Below are 17,571 nucleotides of genomic sequence, written 5' to 3' on the forward strand. Positions count from 1 at the left end.
TCAGTCAAGGTATTTAGCTCTGGAGCGTCGACAGAGCCGAAGCACGAGGGGTCAAGGCTGTATATCACGAGGCACTGAAAAACCCTGAGGGGATCGAGTGTGCTGGGAGAAGCGCCGAGGTGGCGAGTTCCTGAGGCACCGTGGGTGTCAAAGCACTGAGGTACCAAGGCTATGGAGCACCAGAGACCCGAGGGTCTCGAGGGTATAGTGGCGCAAGGCTTAAAAACCTCGAAGCGTCCAAGTGCTGAGACATATAGTCCTCGAGGCACTGAGGGCGTCAAGGATGCCAATGCGTAGAACTCACCAGCCATGAAGGCGTCGAAGCACCGAGGCGTTAAGGTTTCGAGGTACCGAGGTTATGGAGTCCAGGGGCACCAGGACCACCAAGGGCACAATGCCTCGAGGGAGTCGAAGCACTGAGGGCGTCGAAGCACCAGGGTACCGAGGCTCTGGGGCAGCATGGCACTGAAGGCACAGCTGCACAGACTCAAAAAGCCTATAGGCGTAGAAGCACCAAGGCGTGTAGCTCTCGAGGCAACGAGGCTACGGAGCACGGAGGCACAAAGCCACCAATGCTGTGAAGTGCTTGAACACCGAGGGCGCAGAGGCACCAAGGACCCGAGGGTACTGCGAGCGTTGAGGCCTAAACACTGGGGTGAAGAAGCACCTAGCACCAAGTATCGAGGGCAAAGCACCAAGGTACTGGGTTGAGTGTCTCTGTCTGGGCTGCTTGCAGTCATGCAACCAAGGGCAGCACACAGCTTGCAACGGTGTGGAACAGTCAAGGTGCTGTCCGGACCGCGTGGAACACACAACCGGTGCAGCGCAGCTGTCTTATTTATTTTATTTTTATTTTTAAACTGCAAAGCAGTAGTAATGAGACACTCGACAACATGCTGGAGTGTTTTTTTTGTTTGTTTGTTTTTGTACTGTAAACACTAAGAAACAATAGTAATGGACAACCTGTACTGGCGCTAGGCCGCGCACACCGAGTGGGTGTACTGAGGCTCCACAAGGGCTTTGAGTCGACAGCGGATCACAGTGCAGCTGTGTCTCGTTGGAATCACGATCACCCTTCTAATATTGTTTACATAGCTGCAAAGCAAAGGAAACAGGAGAAAACACACGCAGCGAGCTGCAGGGTTGGAAACAGACTACAACTGCGAGCGATGTAGGCTGTTGAGGAATATATAATTTCTTTATTTTTTTTAACAGAACGCAGTTGCGTAGTGTTAGCTCAGCCTTCAGTTGCTGAGTTTCTGATTCCGAGGAAGCGCCGACCCTAATTAACTGCAAGGGAACTCCAGGAAAACTTGTAGAAGGAGCTCTGAAAGAGTCGACTGGTAAAAGTTTGGAGTTACGCTCAGCTTACCTACCTGTCTGAAAGAGAAAAGAAACCGACGTGTCCGCACAGTGACTATTTATTACCTCGGTGAGGTGGGACCGAGGACGTCACTCCGCGGAGGGGCTTATTGGCAGCTTTGATATAAATCCCTTTCGCTTCTACAGTATTTCATCAAGATCACCATCCCTCCTTCGATTCTTAACCAATTCAATACCCAACAACCCAAAAGATGTCACGTTCCGTTGGGGGGGAAATGTCTCGCTACTGATGGTTTAGGGCCACGATTCCTTATAGCACGTTGGCGTTCACTAATTCTTTTTTTTACCCACGTATCACAATCAACACGAGTGTCACGGTGCTGAACAAATTGAATAATTGACCCAAAATGAGAGAAAATACGACAAATCTTTATAGGTATGCGTGCCGTGAGGTCCAACAAACAGCAACCCTCGTTTGACAGGCTTTTCTGCCTGAATGTCTTTCAAAGTTTTGCCAGTCTGAGGATGATCCCAGGTGGTATATTAAAATACCCACTGCAAATCAAGACCCAACAAAAGTGTGTGTGTGTGCGTGGATGGAAGAGCAGTCAAGTGTAAAGCGGGACCTATGGTAAAGGCTAGTACTATTGACTGTTGCAGTCGGCCATCACTGTCAGAAGGCAGGGTTAATGTTTTTAAAGATCATGGGAAAGTACTAAAGAGCTCACTATAGAGGGCATACAATCCCACATTTTTAGCTGAGGCCCCCTATTTAAAAAATACCCCCCCCCCTGTCCGCCAATGCAACATTCGCCCCTATTCTTCACCCCGTGGCTTTGATCTTCCCCCAGTCTGGCAACCCTGAGACCTGCGCATGCGTTTGAAAACCCCTCGCCTGTGCTGGGAGCAGAGCATGCCGGGCGGACTCGGAAATGGTGCGCAGCTCTGCAGGGTGACGTCCTTCTGTCTCCAGTGCACATTACCCTGAAAAGCAGCCGAAATGGAAAAGTGCCCAGGTTTCTTCTCTGCTTAGCAGACGCGACAGAAAATACATACAGTAACCATGGTGAACGGTGAGAAATGTGTATTTACTTATTTTAATGTGTGTTGTACTGTATGGATCTTACTGGTTTGAGTGAAATCTTGGTATTTTACTGTTTAGTTTGTTTTCGCGATATATTAGCTGTGCTGAATTTAGTGAATTTACGAATTTGTTACATCTTGATGTGCACAGCCAGTATGACTAGGTATTTATTATATAAAGAATTATAACTGGTGGTACGGTACTTTTAATACAGTATATTATCGATTGCCTTATTTTAAAAAGTAAATGGGTAAAGGCAGACGCGCCCCCAGAAATCTTTCACATGGTGCACACAACTGAATCACACCCCATGAAACTGCTAACGACTCTGCAGCAACATTTCTTTTTTTAAATCTTTCATACTCGTTTTGTATTCGGATTTCTACGACTGCACATCATCGCTATGGCATGTAAACAAACTGCAATATGCGCCGCTGTTTCTCTTGCTACAAAAAGTTGGAAATTGTTCGAGGTCTTGAAAAAAACCTGAATCAGACACAAGTCGCCAAGCAATTTGGTGTTTCCTGTACTGGTTCGCCGTTCTGTTAATAGTGTGCATGTCTTGTATATTACTGCTGCTGCATTTTTAACATGTGTAGGGGTGCTGTGTTAATTAAGTTTGTTAATGTTAGTTTATTAACATACACTTGCCTGTTGCTTTTCTTTTAATTATTCAGTTCATTCAATGACTACAAAAGATTTAGAAGTGAGTAGTTTTTCGAGATTTACGATTATAAAACGTAAATCTCGAAAAACTGCTCACTTCTAAATCTTTTGTAGTCATTTATGTATTACTTTAGTATAAATACATGTTAATTTGGATTCATATGTTGTTTTTTTCTGACTTTATGTGAACGAAAAGACACACATTTGCCCGTTATCCCATTGGAAATAGTGATATTTTGAAATATCACTGTCCTGGTCACAAAAGCAAAGTTTGTGGGGAATAATAGACATTTTGTATACTTTTGAGGCATATGCAATTAGGAAATAACACTTACTACCCAGGAACAAAAAAAAAAAAAAAAAAAAAATTGTTACACGGTGTAGTTCATGTAAACACTGTTCTGAGACTCTTGCCTTTCTTTATCCCAGCGCATGTGAGACCATTGTCTTTGTAGTTGGGGATTAGAAAACATGTTTGCATTCTGTAATATATTAAAATGAGGTATATTATTAGCTAGTCACTTCAGTGATGTCCCAGTTTAAGTACAGTTTGAGAAGCGCTAATGTTGTACATCATACAGTACACCAATGGTGCAATCGGCACACTAATTTCTTATTCGATTATCTTATAGGCATTTATCAACGATAATCGATACATTGACGTTTTATTTTTCAAAATACAGTACAAACATTATTATTCTTGTTATTAATAACATAAAATCCAATAACTAAAAACACTGTTGTGCGTAACAGTTAAAGAAAACGGCAGAACTTGCATTCAAGTTAGAACACTATGATTATAGAAAGAAGTTTTTAACAACTGTAAGGATTTTGAAACTCTTGCCTATGTATTGCCCTGGCCTTGTGGGGAGAGGAAGGCTTTTCATAACCCAAAGTGCAGCTGTGACTTCGGAGGGATGAAAAAAAGGTTTGTTTCTGCTTAATAAGCTGTTCTGAGCCCCTAAGTACAAACCATAATCAAACCATTAAAATCTGGTTCTAAAACCATTTACTTTTGTTAGGTGACATACTGTAACTCTAGGTCAGTGTCACAGAACACATAGCAACACACTTTACAATTGGAACACGTAGGCTTTTTCTGATAACTGTGCAGCTTGTGTGGGGTGGTGTGCACATTGTTCCAGTTAAATGACACAAGCTCTTATTGTTTCATCAGCCATCTGTTCTTTTCCATTATTCAACTGCTATGCTTATGCTTCCCATTTAAATGAAGGAAGTGAGAAATCATTGAACCTGCCTGTAAAAATTGTGTGCATTTTTTTTTTCCTGTGTTTAGTGTAAGCTCTGAATCAACGCAAGGTTAATAAACTCTTAAAATTAAGCTGTACCTAGCTGGTGTACATCAGCAGTTTACAATCACCAGCCTTATCATTCAGTCTTGTGATGCGTGGGTATAGCACTTTGCTGCCTATGAGAATTTAGCAAAACTGTTAAAAGCAACTTCTTGCTATCTGGGTTTCTGCTGATCATGGTGAAGAAGAAATGCAGCTGTTAACTGTTAATGTGTTTTCTCTCACACCATGCATCATGCTAGGGAAATAAGACCAAATTTGTTCAAGGAAATTCCGTAAGCGAGCTGTATATCTGTGCAGTCAAAGTCATTTCTTGGTTCAGCTCAGAAACTAACATCTCTGTGCCATGCCAGCTCAGAAAAAACACCAACATCTCTGATGCCATGAAACCTCAGCTTGGCTCAGAAGTAAATAACATCTACCCTGATGCCAGCTCAGAATACCATCGACTGCAACTTGTACCTGAGATCACTGATGGATCACCTTTGATTTGTTCTTGCTTGCATTTTGATTCCTGAATAAACATTTTGATTGACTTTACCTGAAGAAGATTGATTATTTTTAAGAAGAAATCAAACCTCTTGCACAACTGAAAAGAATAGAGTGCGTCCGCATCCGATGTCCCTTTAACATTGTAATAATAATAAAAAATACTATGTTTAACAGAAGTAATTTCTGTCTGAGCTTTAGTTGTTCATTACTGTTGACATTTTATGTCTAAAGCAAGATATTTGAGTTCATCTCACAAATCCTGAATAATTTAACTATCATACTAAATTCAGCTTCTTTTTATATAATATCTCCATATAATCCAAACACAACATGAATTGAAAGAAGGTAATCAGTTTTAATATTGGTATTCTTTTTAAATGATTACGCATAACATAAAAGGTATGCTGTATTCTTGTCATTTTTTAGTGCAAAAAAAATGTATACTCTCCAGTGAAGCAACTCAACTCATTTTACACGATATCCAACGCCAATGTAGAGGCCTAAAGTGTGTATCCTCGCAACGTGCTGATGTTCATCTACCGCACTAGCACTAAAAGAAGCACACTGTCACACACTAAAGGTTTACTGCCTTCTAATTTGATGCATCGATTCAGCAATATGTAATCGAAGCTCAGGAAATTTAAGGACAGATGATCAGTAATCGATGCATGGACTAATTGTTGCACAACTACAGTATACTGTGTTTTATTACATCTTTGCTTTACTTCTCTTTCAGAACATGTGAGCATGTTTTTCAAGCTGTATTGCCTGACGGTGATGACACTGGTGGCAGCGACCTACACTGTAGCATTGCGTTACACAAGAACAGTTTCATCGCAATTGTACTTTTCCACCACCGCAGTGTGTATCGCTGAAATTATTAAGCTCTTCATAAGTGTAGGGCTTCTAGTCAAGTACGTATGTGTTTGCCATGTTTATACAGTACTTGTATTGCATTGTGTTTGCCATGTTTATACAGTACTTGTATTGCATTGTGTTTGCCATGTTTATACAGTACTACTTGTATTGCATTGTGTTTGCCATGTTTATACAGTACTACTTGTATTGCATTGTGTTTGCCATGTTTATACAGTACTACTTGTATTGCATTGTGTTTGCCATGTTTATACAGTACTACTTGTATTGCATTGTGTTTGCCATGTTTATACAGTAGTTTTTTTTTTTTTTTTTTTTTTTTTTTTTCTCTTGCTGGCTTGCTGACACAGTTTTAATTGGTGGATGTATAACACAGTAATACAAGCATTGAGAATACGATGCTCACCAGATTGCCAAAAGGACATGGTGACCGTGGAGAGAGTACAACATAGAGCAAGCAGACTAATCCCAGGGCTCACCCCCATGAGCTATGAAGACAGGTTCAGGGAAGGGGATTCATGCAGCCTAGAACAAAGAATTAGGGGTGACGAGTTCAAATCTAAACTACATCTAGCTAACATCATTCCAGTAAATCTTATCTGAAGTGTATTATCTCACTTTGGAGATACCACATTTTCCATAATTTTTTTTTTTTTGATTGGTATTTTCATTGCCGTTCTAAATTATAAAATTTGTGAACAGATTTTGCACTCTTCCAATTGAAGGGATGCATTTGGCACACTAGAGTTGCTTTTGGGAGTTTGAGACCTTGTAGGAAAAATAAATCCTGAATTTATCATATTTTTAAATGATGACTTTTCCCATCTGCATTTTTTTTATTTATATATATATATTATACATACACACATACATATACACACACATATATATATATATATATATATATATATATATAGATCTCCTACCTCCATACCTTATCTTAAAAAAAATTAAACTCACCTTAACCATAATGTATATTGTAACAAAATGATAGCAATATATATATAGGTAAGATTTGCTAGTTGTTTTGTTAAAACAATTTACTGTACTTTAAAAAGAGTTGATGAAGTTAACCTTTAAGTGCAACACAGAAAGCAGGAGCAGACGTGGAAACAAACTTGCAGCAGAGGTTAGGAACCACTTTCTTACACAGAGATTGCTGAGGGTAGGAGAAATTAGAATCTACTTTCAGATACTATGACTACATTGATTAACCACAGTTTGATTTCAAGTTGAGGTAACTGCATTGTCGGTACCCATTGACACATTGACTGTTGTTGTTGTTCACAGAGAAGCTGGAAGTGTTGGCAGAATGCTGTCTTCAATCAGAGAACATGTATTTGGAAGTCCCAAGGAGCTGCTCAAGCTGAGTGTCCCATCTGTAGTGTATGGCATTCAAAACAATATGGCCTTCGTGGCACTAAGCAATCTCGACGCAGCTGTGTACCAGGTGGGAAACTGCGCTTGTACTACTTTCAGGTGTGATCAGCCATAGGTTACAGTCGGCACTCCAGATAAGCTGCACAACAGGTGTTTTATGCATTGAAAAAAATATTAATCCTAGATGCAGAATTGATGTGTTTTCAGTTGTATATATAAAAAAGTGCTGTTGAATCCACTGCATATTTGTGACTGCTGATTTCATTGCTGTCTTAGTCCTCCTAACCTGGTCTACTAATTTACCTATCTGTCAACTGAATGTTTGGAAGGTTATAGTTAACGCACACCGCATAAGTTAGTTAAAGCATGTACAGCGTTTATTGAAAGTACATCTGGACTTGAAGGTAACGTTCGTTTTACTCACATCGTGTTTAAGTTGGAGAGTAAATGACCCACCCTTTATCTGGAGCGCTGGTTATAATTGAATAAGCCCTGTCTGATCTTCAGGTTTTACTGGGTTTTTTTTTTTTTGTTTTGTTTTTTTTTTAATATCATTTGTTTCCGATCCCGTCTAAATCATTAAAACAGCTTCTTGTCTCGGAATGTGGTAAGTATTGCTCCAGTATATTCAGAGTTTGACAGGTGCTCCTGCCCCCTCTGTTCCTCTCAGGTGACGTACCAGCTAAAGATCCCGTGCACGGCTCTCTGCACTGTGCTCATGTTGAACAGGTCTCTCAGCAAGCTGCAGTGGTTTTCTGTCTTCATGTTGTGTGGAGGAGTCGTATTAGTCCAGTGGAAACCTGCAGAGGCAACCAATATTCAGGTGAGAAGCAGTTTCTAATCCAGCTGGAAACGAAAAGGTCTTTACCAGTATTCCTCTTCAGACCTACTTGTGAATGTATTATTATATTTTATTATTATATAGCACAGAGACACCTGTCTGTTCAAATTTCACACTTTGTTATTTTTAACTTTATCTGTTGAACCACACATCTATCATTCTGTTCATTGAATTGAAAGTTTTTGTTTTGAAGTGTGAAAGGTGCTGTTGTACAGTGTGTCAGCCTTACACTTTTCATCTGTGCAAGAGTTGGATGTAGCTCATGGTGACTGCTTTTTATGGTATTGACAGCTGTGAATGTATTGACAACGGTGATAGGGATATATCTTGTGGAAAGGGATGCATACATCCCTACATACTTGCATGCATGTCAATAGAATGTACCTACATAGTATGTAGGCTTGGCTTACACTTTGTGTTCACTGTTTGCAGGTTGAACAGAACCCCTTATTAGGTTTTGCTGCGATTGCAATTGCTGTTTTGTGCTCTGGATTTGCAGGTGAGTTGATTGACATCTAACACTTGATATTTAGAATTCCATGGCATGCAGACTGGGGAATTAACTTGGTAGCCCACTAGTTCTTTCTTTGTAGTAAAATACTACCATGGCTTCTTCAAGGTTTGGTGGAAATGCTTCCTATAGTAAACTATTCATATTTGCCAAAAAAAACATGTATGGGAAAGTTGGTTGGTGTTTTTATGTAGCTTCCATGTGACCTGTTTGATGCTGCTGCTTGGGAATAGACACGGTTGCTTGTTTGATGTAATGGGGAAAAGTTCACAGGCAGTCATCCTTTTACTATTATTACAAAGCACGTTTTCTATAGAAACCATTTTGAAGTGGAACCTTTTCAGTTCACAAATGAATCTGAAAATCTGTTTCAAGAGAGACTCCTCTACATGTGCTTGGCTGATCCATTTGTGACATTAAGAATGATGTGCATACTGTGAAAAGCCAAGAAAATAGTCATTTTTAAAAAACCAAACAGAAGAATGGTATTGCTGGTAGTCTGTGAAATGTTGAAGCAGATGGTATGCAGGTGACAGTAATAAGGTCTCACTACATGGTACAACTATGGCCGAATGTTTTGCATCACTCTGTAGAATTAGGCCTAACTCATTTTGCTTCATAAAGTTGAATGAAACCTGCTGAATAATGTTACGTTACCATGTTGAATTATATACCACTTTGCAGTTTTCCATATACTTGTCAAACTGAGAAATGTGACATTTTGAAATCTGACTTGCAATACTGTACTACTACTGTGGCTTCCAGAAGGCTTTTGCAATATCATTTTGTAGTTTGTTTTTGATTACATGATGTTAAATAAAATATCTAAATTATGGTAATTGGTATACTTTAAAAACTAAAATTGCACATACATATTCAATACCCCAGTGCCCCTTTATGAAGCATGTTCACATTATTATTTAGCAGACACTTTTATCCAGAGCGACTAAGGGGTGAAATATGCATCAACAACAGCTTCTGCTGCCGAGTCATTTACAATAAGCCCTCAGTTTTCCGTCTCCTCTGAAGTGCTCAGGTAACACACAGTGAGTCAGTGGCTGGGATTAAACCTGGAACCTTCTGGTAACAAGCCCCTTTCTTTAACCACTGGACCACCAAGCCTGTCACACAAGCTATCCCAAGTTTTCAGTAGTATATTCCACTCTGTTTTACACCCATTCTGTTTTCTGAACATGCAAAAACAAGAGAAATCTGTATATAAAACAAGGCTAACAATTGGCACAGATTGGCACTAAACTCTCACTGTCTGTTACCTTGGTAGTTCCAGGTTAGTGCTAATGAGTGTCTGTGAAACAGGATCTATTGTTTCAGGTAGATGGCTAGTATTTCATTTATAAGTAGATTGAGAGTACGTGGATGACTAGCCAGTCACTCAAACTGCAAAAGGTAATAGGATCAAAACGCATCGGCAACCCGATGGATAGATAAACCTTTTCATTCGTAATGTAATTTAAGGTAATGCCGAGCATTTATTCAGAACGCTGGTACGGGAAAGAGACAAGACAAATTTAATCACTATGGTTTGATTTCCAAATTGTGACACATTATTGCAAGTCACGGAATACCCTTTTTTGTTTGTCTGCTTTGTTCTTTTTTTCAAGTTAGATTCTGCTTTTGATTTTTCAATGGTTTAATCCTTTAAGGTACAAGGGACGTTTGTATCCCACAAAAGCAAATGATGGTGACTTTCTTATTTTTGCAATGAGGTGCACAAAACAGGGTTTAAAATGTACCGGAAGGCTGGATCTGGTCGTCATTCATCTTGTACGGATGGCCGATTCCAAAATCGATTCCTAAGAATTGATGGAATCTATTGTGATTTCAATTTTCCGATTCCGATCCCCCCCCCCCCCCCCCCCCCCCCCCCAAAAAAAAATACAAACAAACTGTTCTTACAAACCCTTTATTTTGTTTTAGAATGTATTATTGCTGGATTAATAGAGCACAAACAATTCAAGAATTAAGTGATAAAAGAAAAGTATATGCAGAAACAGGATAAACACAAACTGAAGGTTCTGAATGTTAATCAAATACTTTAGGATACCTGTGTGTGTGTGTGTGTGTGTGTGTGTGTGTGTGTGTGTGTGTATATATATATATACACATATATATAAAATAGCAGTTAAAGTATTAAAATAACCAATAAATACAATTCACACAAAAATAACTACTTTTACTAATTCATGAAATCATTAAATCCTAGTTGATACTGATGTGAAACACCTCAACAAAATCTGATGAACTTACTTTCAGGTAAAGACCAGTTCTCTGCATACCGTTTGTCTGCCGAGTCTTGTCAGTTTCCTGCTCACAATCCTCAAGTCCCGCTCACATGAATTTTAAGAGGAACCTTTTTCAACGGCTACTCTGTTCCTTGGGTACCTGAAGGGTTAAGTGTAGGGTACGTTTCAATTAGAGTGTTGTGTTTTAATCTTGTCATGGGTGTGCCTGCAATAAAATGTGTCCTGCAATACCTAATTGAACACTTTCCTATCACAGAAGTTACTGAAAATGGAATGAAAGCTCTGCTTGTTTCTTTTTGACCTCGCTGCAAGGCGTCTACTTCGAGAAAGTCCTGAAGAGTTCCGACACGTCTCTGTGGGTGCGGAACATTCAGATGTACCTGTCTGGGATTGCAGTGACGCTGGCAGGAGTGTATATGACTGACGGAGCCCAGGTGATTGAAAAGGGCTTCTTCTATGGCTACACACCATGGGTCTGCTTTGTCATATGTAAGTAATTTATTTATTTTTTATTTTTTTCCTTTGTAACATAAATTATTATATATAATTCACAAATCCCGAAACAGGACGATTTGCAGATTACCCGATCAAAGTCTGAAATTAATCTCACAAAGATCTTTCATTTTATGTTTTCAGGGGGCAGAGACTTTAAAGCTACAATTAAAGAGCTTATTTGACTCGCCTACCTGAGTAGCGTCATTCACTCACTCACTCACTCACTCACTCACTCATCTCATTCACTCACTCATCTCATTCATAAAAACTACACAGGAAGTCCAGTTTCTGAAAACAGGCATATATTTAAAAATTGATTCTAAAATTTATTTTTATTGACGACATGACTATATAAAATATTTATTGACTTGTAGCACTAATTTAGTTTAAACAAATTATTAAAATCTAGACACGTTGGCTATTCCATACCTAACTTACACTCTGTCACTCCACTGAGTACGCTTTCCAACTGCTTATCATAAACACTGTCAAACGTGAATCAGCTAATCATTCATATCCAACCCAGTAACTGCATCCACCTCTCTGATTGGGCACTTCAATACAACTCCTTATTAGTATTGGTTGTTACTATCTTATTAATAATACTGTCCTTCTTATGGTGTAGGTGCGGTTTCTCCTGTTATTTTTTTGTTCCAATGTTGTGGCTGATATTGTTCTGAGCTGTGATGTAGTTTTTATATGTTCCTATCTGGCTGTTGCCGATGGTACTATGCAAGTGTCAATGGGGTTTCTCGTGTTAATTATTTATTCCAATGGTCTTCCTGTCACTCAACAGGAATAAAAGAACAGAGGGTGTGATTTGGACTTTGCCCGAGAAGCAGTGGGCAGACCGCGGTTTGCCCGGTCAAAGCCTGAAAAAGTTACTTTAATTTTTATTTGGAGCTTTGCCCAGAGTTAGCAGGCAATTCACGAATCACCTGTATTTCGTGGTTTGCCTGTAATATAAATTTATATTATATATTTGCCTGATAACCTGTATATATATATATATAGATATATATTATCTATATAGATATATATATATTATATAGATATATATATAGATATATATATATATATATATATATAATATATATATAATATATATATAGAATATATATATAGCTATATATATATATATATATATATATATATATATATATAATATGTCGAATGAAACCTGTTGAATAATGTATTGTTAGAACCCAAACCCAAAATACTCCCCCATCAAGATTGGGTCGACCCCGTCAGGTTGGGATTAATCACAATTTTTTGAATTTTTGGGGTTGTTCACGACCCATCGTGTTGCAGAATATTCACTTAACCCAAACCCGATCTGAAGAAGATCATCTGAAGACATACCCTAAATCAAGCAGTGAGCAGCAAGAAAGTCACGGTACATTACTTAATGATACACTTTACATAAAACAGATCCTTTGCTTTAAAATAAATATAAGCAAAAGGCAAATGTTCATTTTAGAGTCCTTACCCTTGAGCTGAAAAAAAATAAATTATTGGCACAAAAAAAAACCAAATACACATTTATATACTGTGTGTGAGTGGTTGAGACAACTTCCATTAAAATACAGCTGCTAAATTCTACACACTGCAACCCATTGGTTGTTTTAACTGAAATAGAAAGCATGTGCTTGGAAATAAGATTAAGTCAGAAACATTTGTATTAATCCCAGGATAAGTGATAAAGCAAAAAACCAAACACACGTGGCACTCCTGTTTTGGGCATTCGAGTACCAAAAGCTGCTCCTCAACTGGAAATGCAATGGAATCAGTGGGTGCTTTAAAGTGCTAGCCATCGCGATCTCTAGCTCGGTGCTTGCGTATGTTTTACAGCTAGTGATCTTCAGAAGCACAGTGGTTGGTTTCTCAGACCATGATTAGCACTAATCTCAGACTACCTAATGCTACCTACGATAAGGCTGCCCAAGACGAGTGCTAATGGGTGCTCTCATTGTGTGATTCCCATTCACTTTGATGATAATATAGCCTTATTCCCTGTTTGAACATTTTGTTTTTTATTTCTTTTCTTGCAGCTTTGGCCAGTGTTGGTGGTTTGTACACATCAGTGGTTGTGAAGTACACCGATAATATTATGAAAGGGTTTTCTGCTGCAGCTGCCATCATTCTTTCTACCATTGCATCTGTGATCCTCTTCGGTTTACAAATCAGTAAGTCCAAACTGAACAGAGTACATGCTTCAGAGCCACTATATAACAAGCACTGAACAGGGTACATGCTGGAGCCACTATATAACAAGCACTGAACAGGGTACATGCTTCAGAGCCACTATATAACAAGCACTGAACAGGGTACATGCTTCAGAGCCACTATATAACAAGCACTGAACAGGGTACATGAGCCACTATATAACAAGCACTGAACAGGGTACATGCTTCAGCCACTATATAACAAGCACTGAACAGGGTACATGCTTCAGCCACTATATAACAAGCACTGAACAGGGTACATGCTTCAGAGCCACTATATAACAAGCACTGAACAGGGTACATCAGCCACTATATTGAACAGGGTACATGCTTCAGCCACTATATAACAAGCACTGAACAGGGTACATGCTTCAGAGGCACTATATAACAAGCACTGAACAGGGTACATGCTTCAGTACATGCTTCAGAGCCACTATATAACAAGCACTGAACAGGGTACATGCTTCAGCCACTATATAACAAGCACTGAACAGGGTACATGCTTCAGCCACTATATAACAAGCACTGAACAGGGTACATGCTTCAGCCACTATATTGAACAGGGTACAGCCACTATATAACAAGCACTGAACAGGGTACATGCTTCATGAGGCACTATATAACAAGCACTGAACAGGGTACATGCTTCAGCCACTATATAACAAGCACTGAACAGGGTACATGCTTCAGCCACTATATAACAAGCACTGAACAGGGTACATGCTTACTATATAACAAGCACTGAACAGGGTACATGCTTCAGAGCCACTATATAACAAGCACTGAACAGGGTACATGCTTCAGCCACTATATAACAAGCACTGAACAGGGTACATGCTGAACAGGGTACATGCTTCAGCCACTATATAACAAGCACTGAACAGGGTACATGCTTCAGAGCCACTATATAACAAGCACTGAACAGGGTACATGCTTCAGAGCCACTATATAACAAGCACTGAACAGGGTACATGCTTCAGCCACTATATAACAAGCACTGAACAGGGTACATGCTTCAGAGCCACTATATAACAAGCACTGAACAGGGTACATGCTTCAGCCACTATATAACAAGCACTGAACAGGGTACATGCTTCAGCCACTATATAACAAGCACTGAACAGGGTACATGCTTCAGCCACTATATAACAAGCACTGAACAGGGTACATGCTTCAGCCACTATATAACAAGCACTGAACAGGGTACATGCTTCAGAGCCACTATATAACACACACTGAACAGGGTGCATGCTGGAGCCACTATATAACAAGCACTGAACAGGGTACATGCTTCAGAGCCACTATATAACAAGCACTGAACAGGGTACATGCTGGAGCCACTATATAACAAGCACTGAACAGGGTACATGCTTCAGCCACTATATAACAAGCACTGAACAGGGTACGTGCTTCAGAGCCACTATATAACGAGCACTGAACAGGGTACATGCTGGAGCCACTATATAACAAGCACTGAACAGGGTACATGCTGTTTGGATCGCCTGTAGCTAGCGTGCTTAAATTGTCTTATTTCTTAATGCAGTGTTTTTTTGTTATGCTTGTGGAAGACTGTCATAATTGTTGTAAACATAATTTGTCTGCATGCTTATTAAAGGAAAGGTTTAAACAAAACCTGAATCCCCAGGGGAAAGTCCTGTAGGATGGACCAGTTTGTAAATATAGTGAAAAAGATCTGTACCTTTTGAAACAACGTGGCAGTGAGATGGTTCATTTCTACTGGACTGCAATACGGCAGATAATCTCAGGTCAGGTAATGGTCAACAACACATTTAGCATGCACTATAACCCTGCAAATACGAAGCACCAGCCTCCAATGTATTCTGATGGGTCTTTGACATTGTGACGTTTACAAACTTCTATAAGCTCCTTGCACAGGGATGATTAATAATCGCACCACTCTTCTTTTGGTTTTATCCATGCTTATGCTTTTTCTCTTTCTATTTCAGCTGTGAGCTTTGCAACTGGTGCCTTGCTTGTGTGTGTTTCTATATACATGTATGGCTTACCAAAGCAAGACACAACAAAACTTGGAACTGACGAAAGCTCCTGTACGTCCAAGGAGAAGCTGCTCGCTGTGTGAGCTCCTACGGAGCGCTGGGGGAGTGGAATGGATACGTGAGTCAGACACGCTGGAGTCTCCAGCAGGAACGCTTTTCTGTTTACAAACTGCAGAGGACACAGTATTGCGCCAGTGCAGTGGTCTTCAGCAGAATCACTAGGCTTTTGTTCTCCGGATAGGCTGAAAAGGTTTCCTGCACAGATGAGATAACAGTGATTGCTGTATGTTGAGAATTATTGTTGTTGTTATGATTTATTTTAATCATTATTTTAATATGAAGGTTAAAATGCCAACTATACAATGGTCCAGGAGTTCAAATCACTCTTAAGCATGCCACTTAACAGTTAAATACTTGCACAGGTGTTGGTTTTGCCATATCTTATTTGAGGCTAAAAGTAATACCTGAAACCAATGTCAGAAGTGAGAAGCATGTAGGAGTATTTTAAAAATGCATCATGTTTCCTGTGGAGATAGTTAAGATTAAAAACACAGGTTCTATAGAAAACTTTTTTTGGAGTCTCCAATATGTGTTAATTAACAGTGACATTTGTTTATTTTTATGAAATATCATGTATGTTTATCGGTATTAATTATTTAAATATTTTTTGCTGTAAAACGTTGCATGAAAGCATTAAGACAAACCCAGGGGTGTGATTGACATGGTGTGAGTAATGCGCTCTGCATCTGTGTGGAGTGTGCGTAACGTCATTCCATGGCTGTGATTTTAAGAGGCAGCCCCCAATACCTCTGGAAAACATTTTTTCATTAAATAGTGTCATAATTGCAGAAAAGCAAGTTGGAAAAGAGCTGCTTTATTATGCGTGTACTGTGCAGCTGGAATTGTTCTGCATGTGCTGTGCTTTGCAGAATATGGGCTAGAAACTGTACTGTCAATAACAATAGAGTACAAGTTCAAAATTAGACTTGAAATGGTTTTAATCTACAAAACACCAGCATGAGCTGTGCAGAGAGGGAAAGAAAAACTGAATGTGTCAAGATTTGAAGGGAAGAAATACTGTCTGATCCTCACCTCCTTGGTACAAGGCCAGGGCTTGTGTTTTTATTTCATGTTCTGTTTTGCACACATTTGATAAACACTTTATTTACATTTTTATGGATTGATCAAAAAACCCTCAAATAGTAATTTATGAAAAGTTTAATAAGGTACTATTTACAAAGTTCCGACTTCTTTCTTCTGAAACATGCCTTTATTGCAGACGCAACCTTGTTGATGTGGTTTAAATAAATATTTCTGTTCCTCTCCAAACTGTCTTGCTTCTAGATTTCATTGTGCAGCATCTGTGTCTGAAGACCTGTTAATTTGCTTTGTACAGGAAGTGCAGGCATACTGTACACTGAGCGTGAAGAGATTGAAGACGAACAGCTTGGATCCGCTCCCTTCATTACCACCCAGTCCCCAAACAGGATCGGGATAATGAAGGCTAATATGGCACAACTGTAAATGAACTTTGATTTATTATTATTCATAAAGGCAGTGTTCTTCCTCCCATTTGTAAAACTGGTTTTAAATGACTGAACTGGAAGCTGGCATCTCTGGTTCACATAATCTCAACCGGTGTAATGCCAAGGAGTCTCATACCATTGGCCAGAACACCACAGGTACCGTTGAACAGCTGCAGTCTAGCCTGTAGAACAATAAACACTGGCGTTACTGCCCTGCAAAGGGGTGGGGTGTATAGTATAGTATGGCAGGTAGAACACAGAGCACATCACATACAGTCGAGCATTAGTTTGAAAAGGAGAACACAACCTCCTTGTTATTTTAAACGGGATTCAAATACTGTAACTTGTACTTAATCAACAGAGCATTACAAAACCACAATGTACCTATATATAAAACCCCATTGGTTAATTGTAACTAACATGAGAATATAGACCTCAGTTCTGTACGAAGACGAACACCAGCTAGTACGGTACTATCTGCAATTTTAAAAAAAAAAAAAAAAAAAAAAAAAACATGGAACAAAGTTAGGGATCAGCAGCTCCCCAACTTTGGCACA

The 17,571-nt window shown here is 39.3% G+C and overlaps 1 protein-coding gene across 1 annotated transcript; it reads left to right on the forward strand.

The window, feature by feature from the left end:
- Positions 1-2,244: 2,244 nt before the first annotated feature.
- Positions 2,245-16,817, forward strand: LOC121315437 (CMP-sialic acid transporter-like). Its single transcript, XM_041249537.1, has 8 exons — positions 2,245-2,396; positions 5,615-5,792; positions 7,045-7,204; positions 7,805-7,957; positions 8,408-8,474; positions 11,063-11,239; positions 13,297-13,431; positions 15,438-16,817. The coding sequence occupies exons 1-8, from the start codon at positions 2,387-2,389 to the stop codon at positions 15,569-15,571; spliced, it is 1,014 nt and encodes a 337-aa protein (XP_041105471.1). The 5' UTR covers positions 2,245-2,386; the 3' UTR covers positions 15,572-16,817.
- Positions 16,818-17,571: the final 754 nt, after the last annotated feature.

This window comes from Polyodon spathula, chromosome 5 (genome assembly GCF_017654505.1).
Source record: "Polyodon spathula isolate WHYD16114869_AA chromosome 5, ASM1765450v1, whole genome shotgun sequence".
Classification (NCBI taxonomy): Eukaryota; Metazoa; Chordata; class Actinopteri; order Acipenseriformes; family Polyodontidae; genus Polyodon; species Polyodon spathula.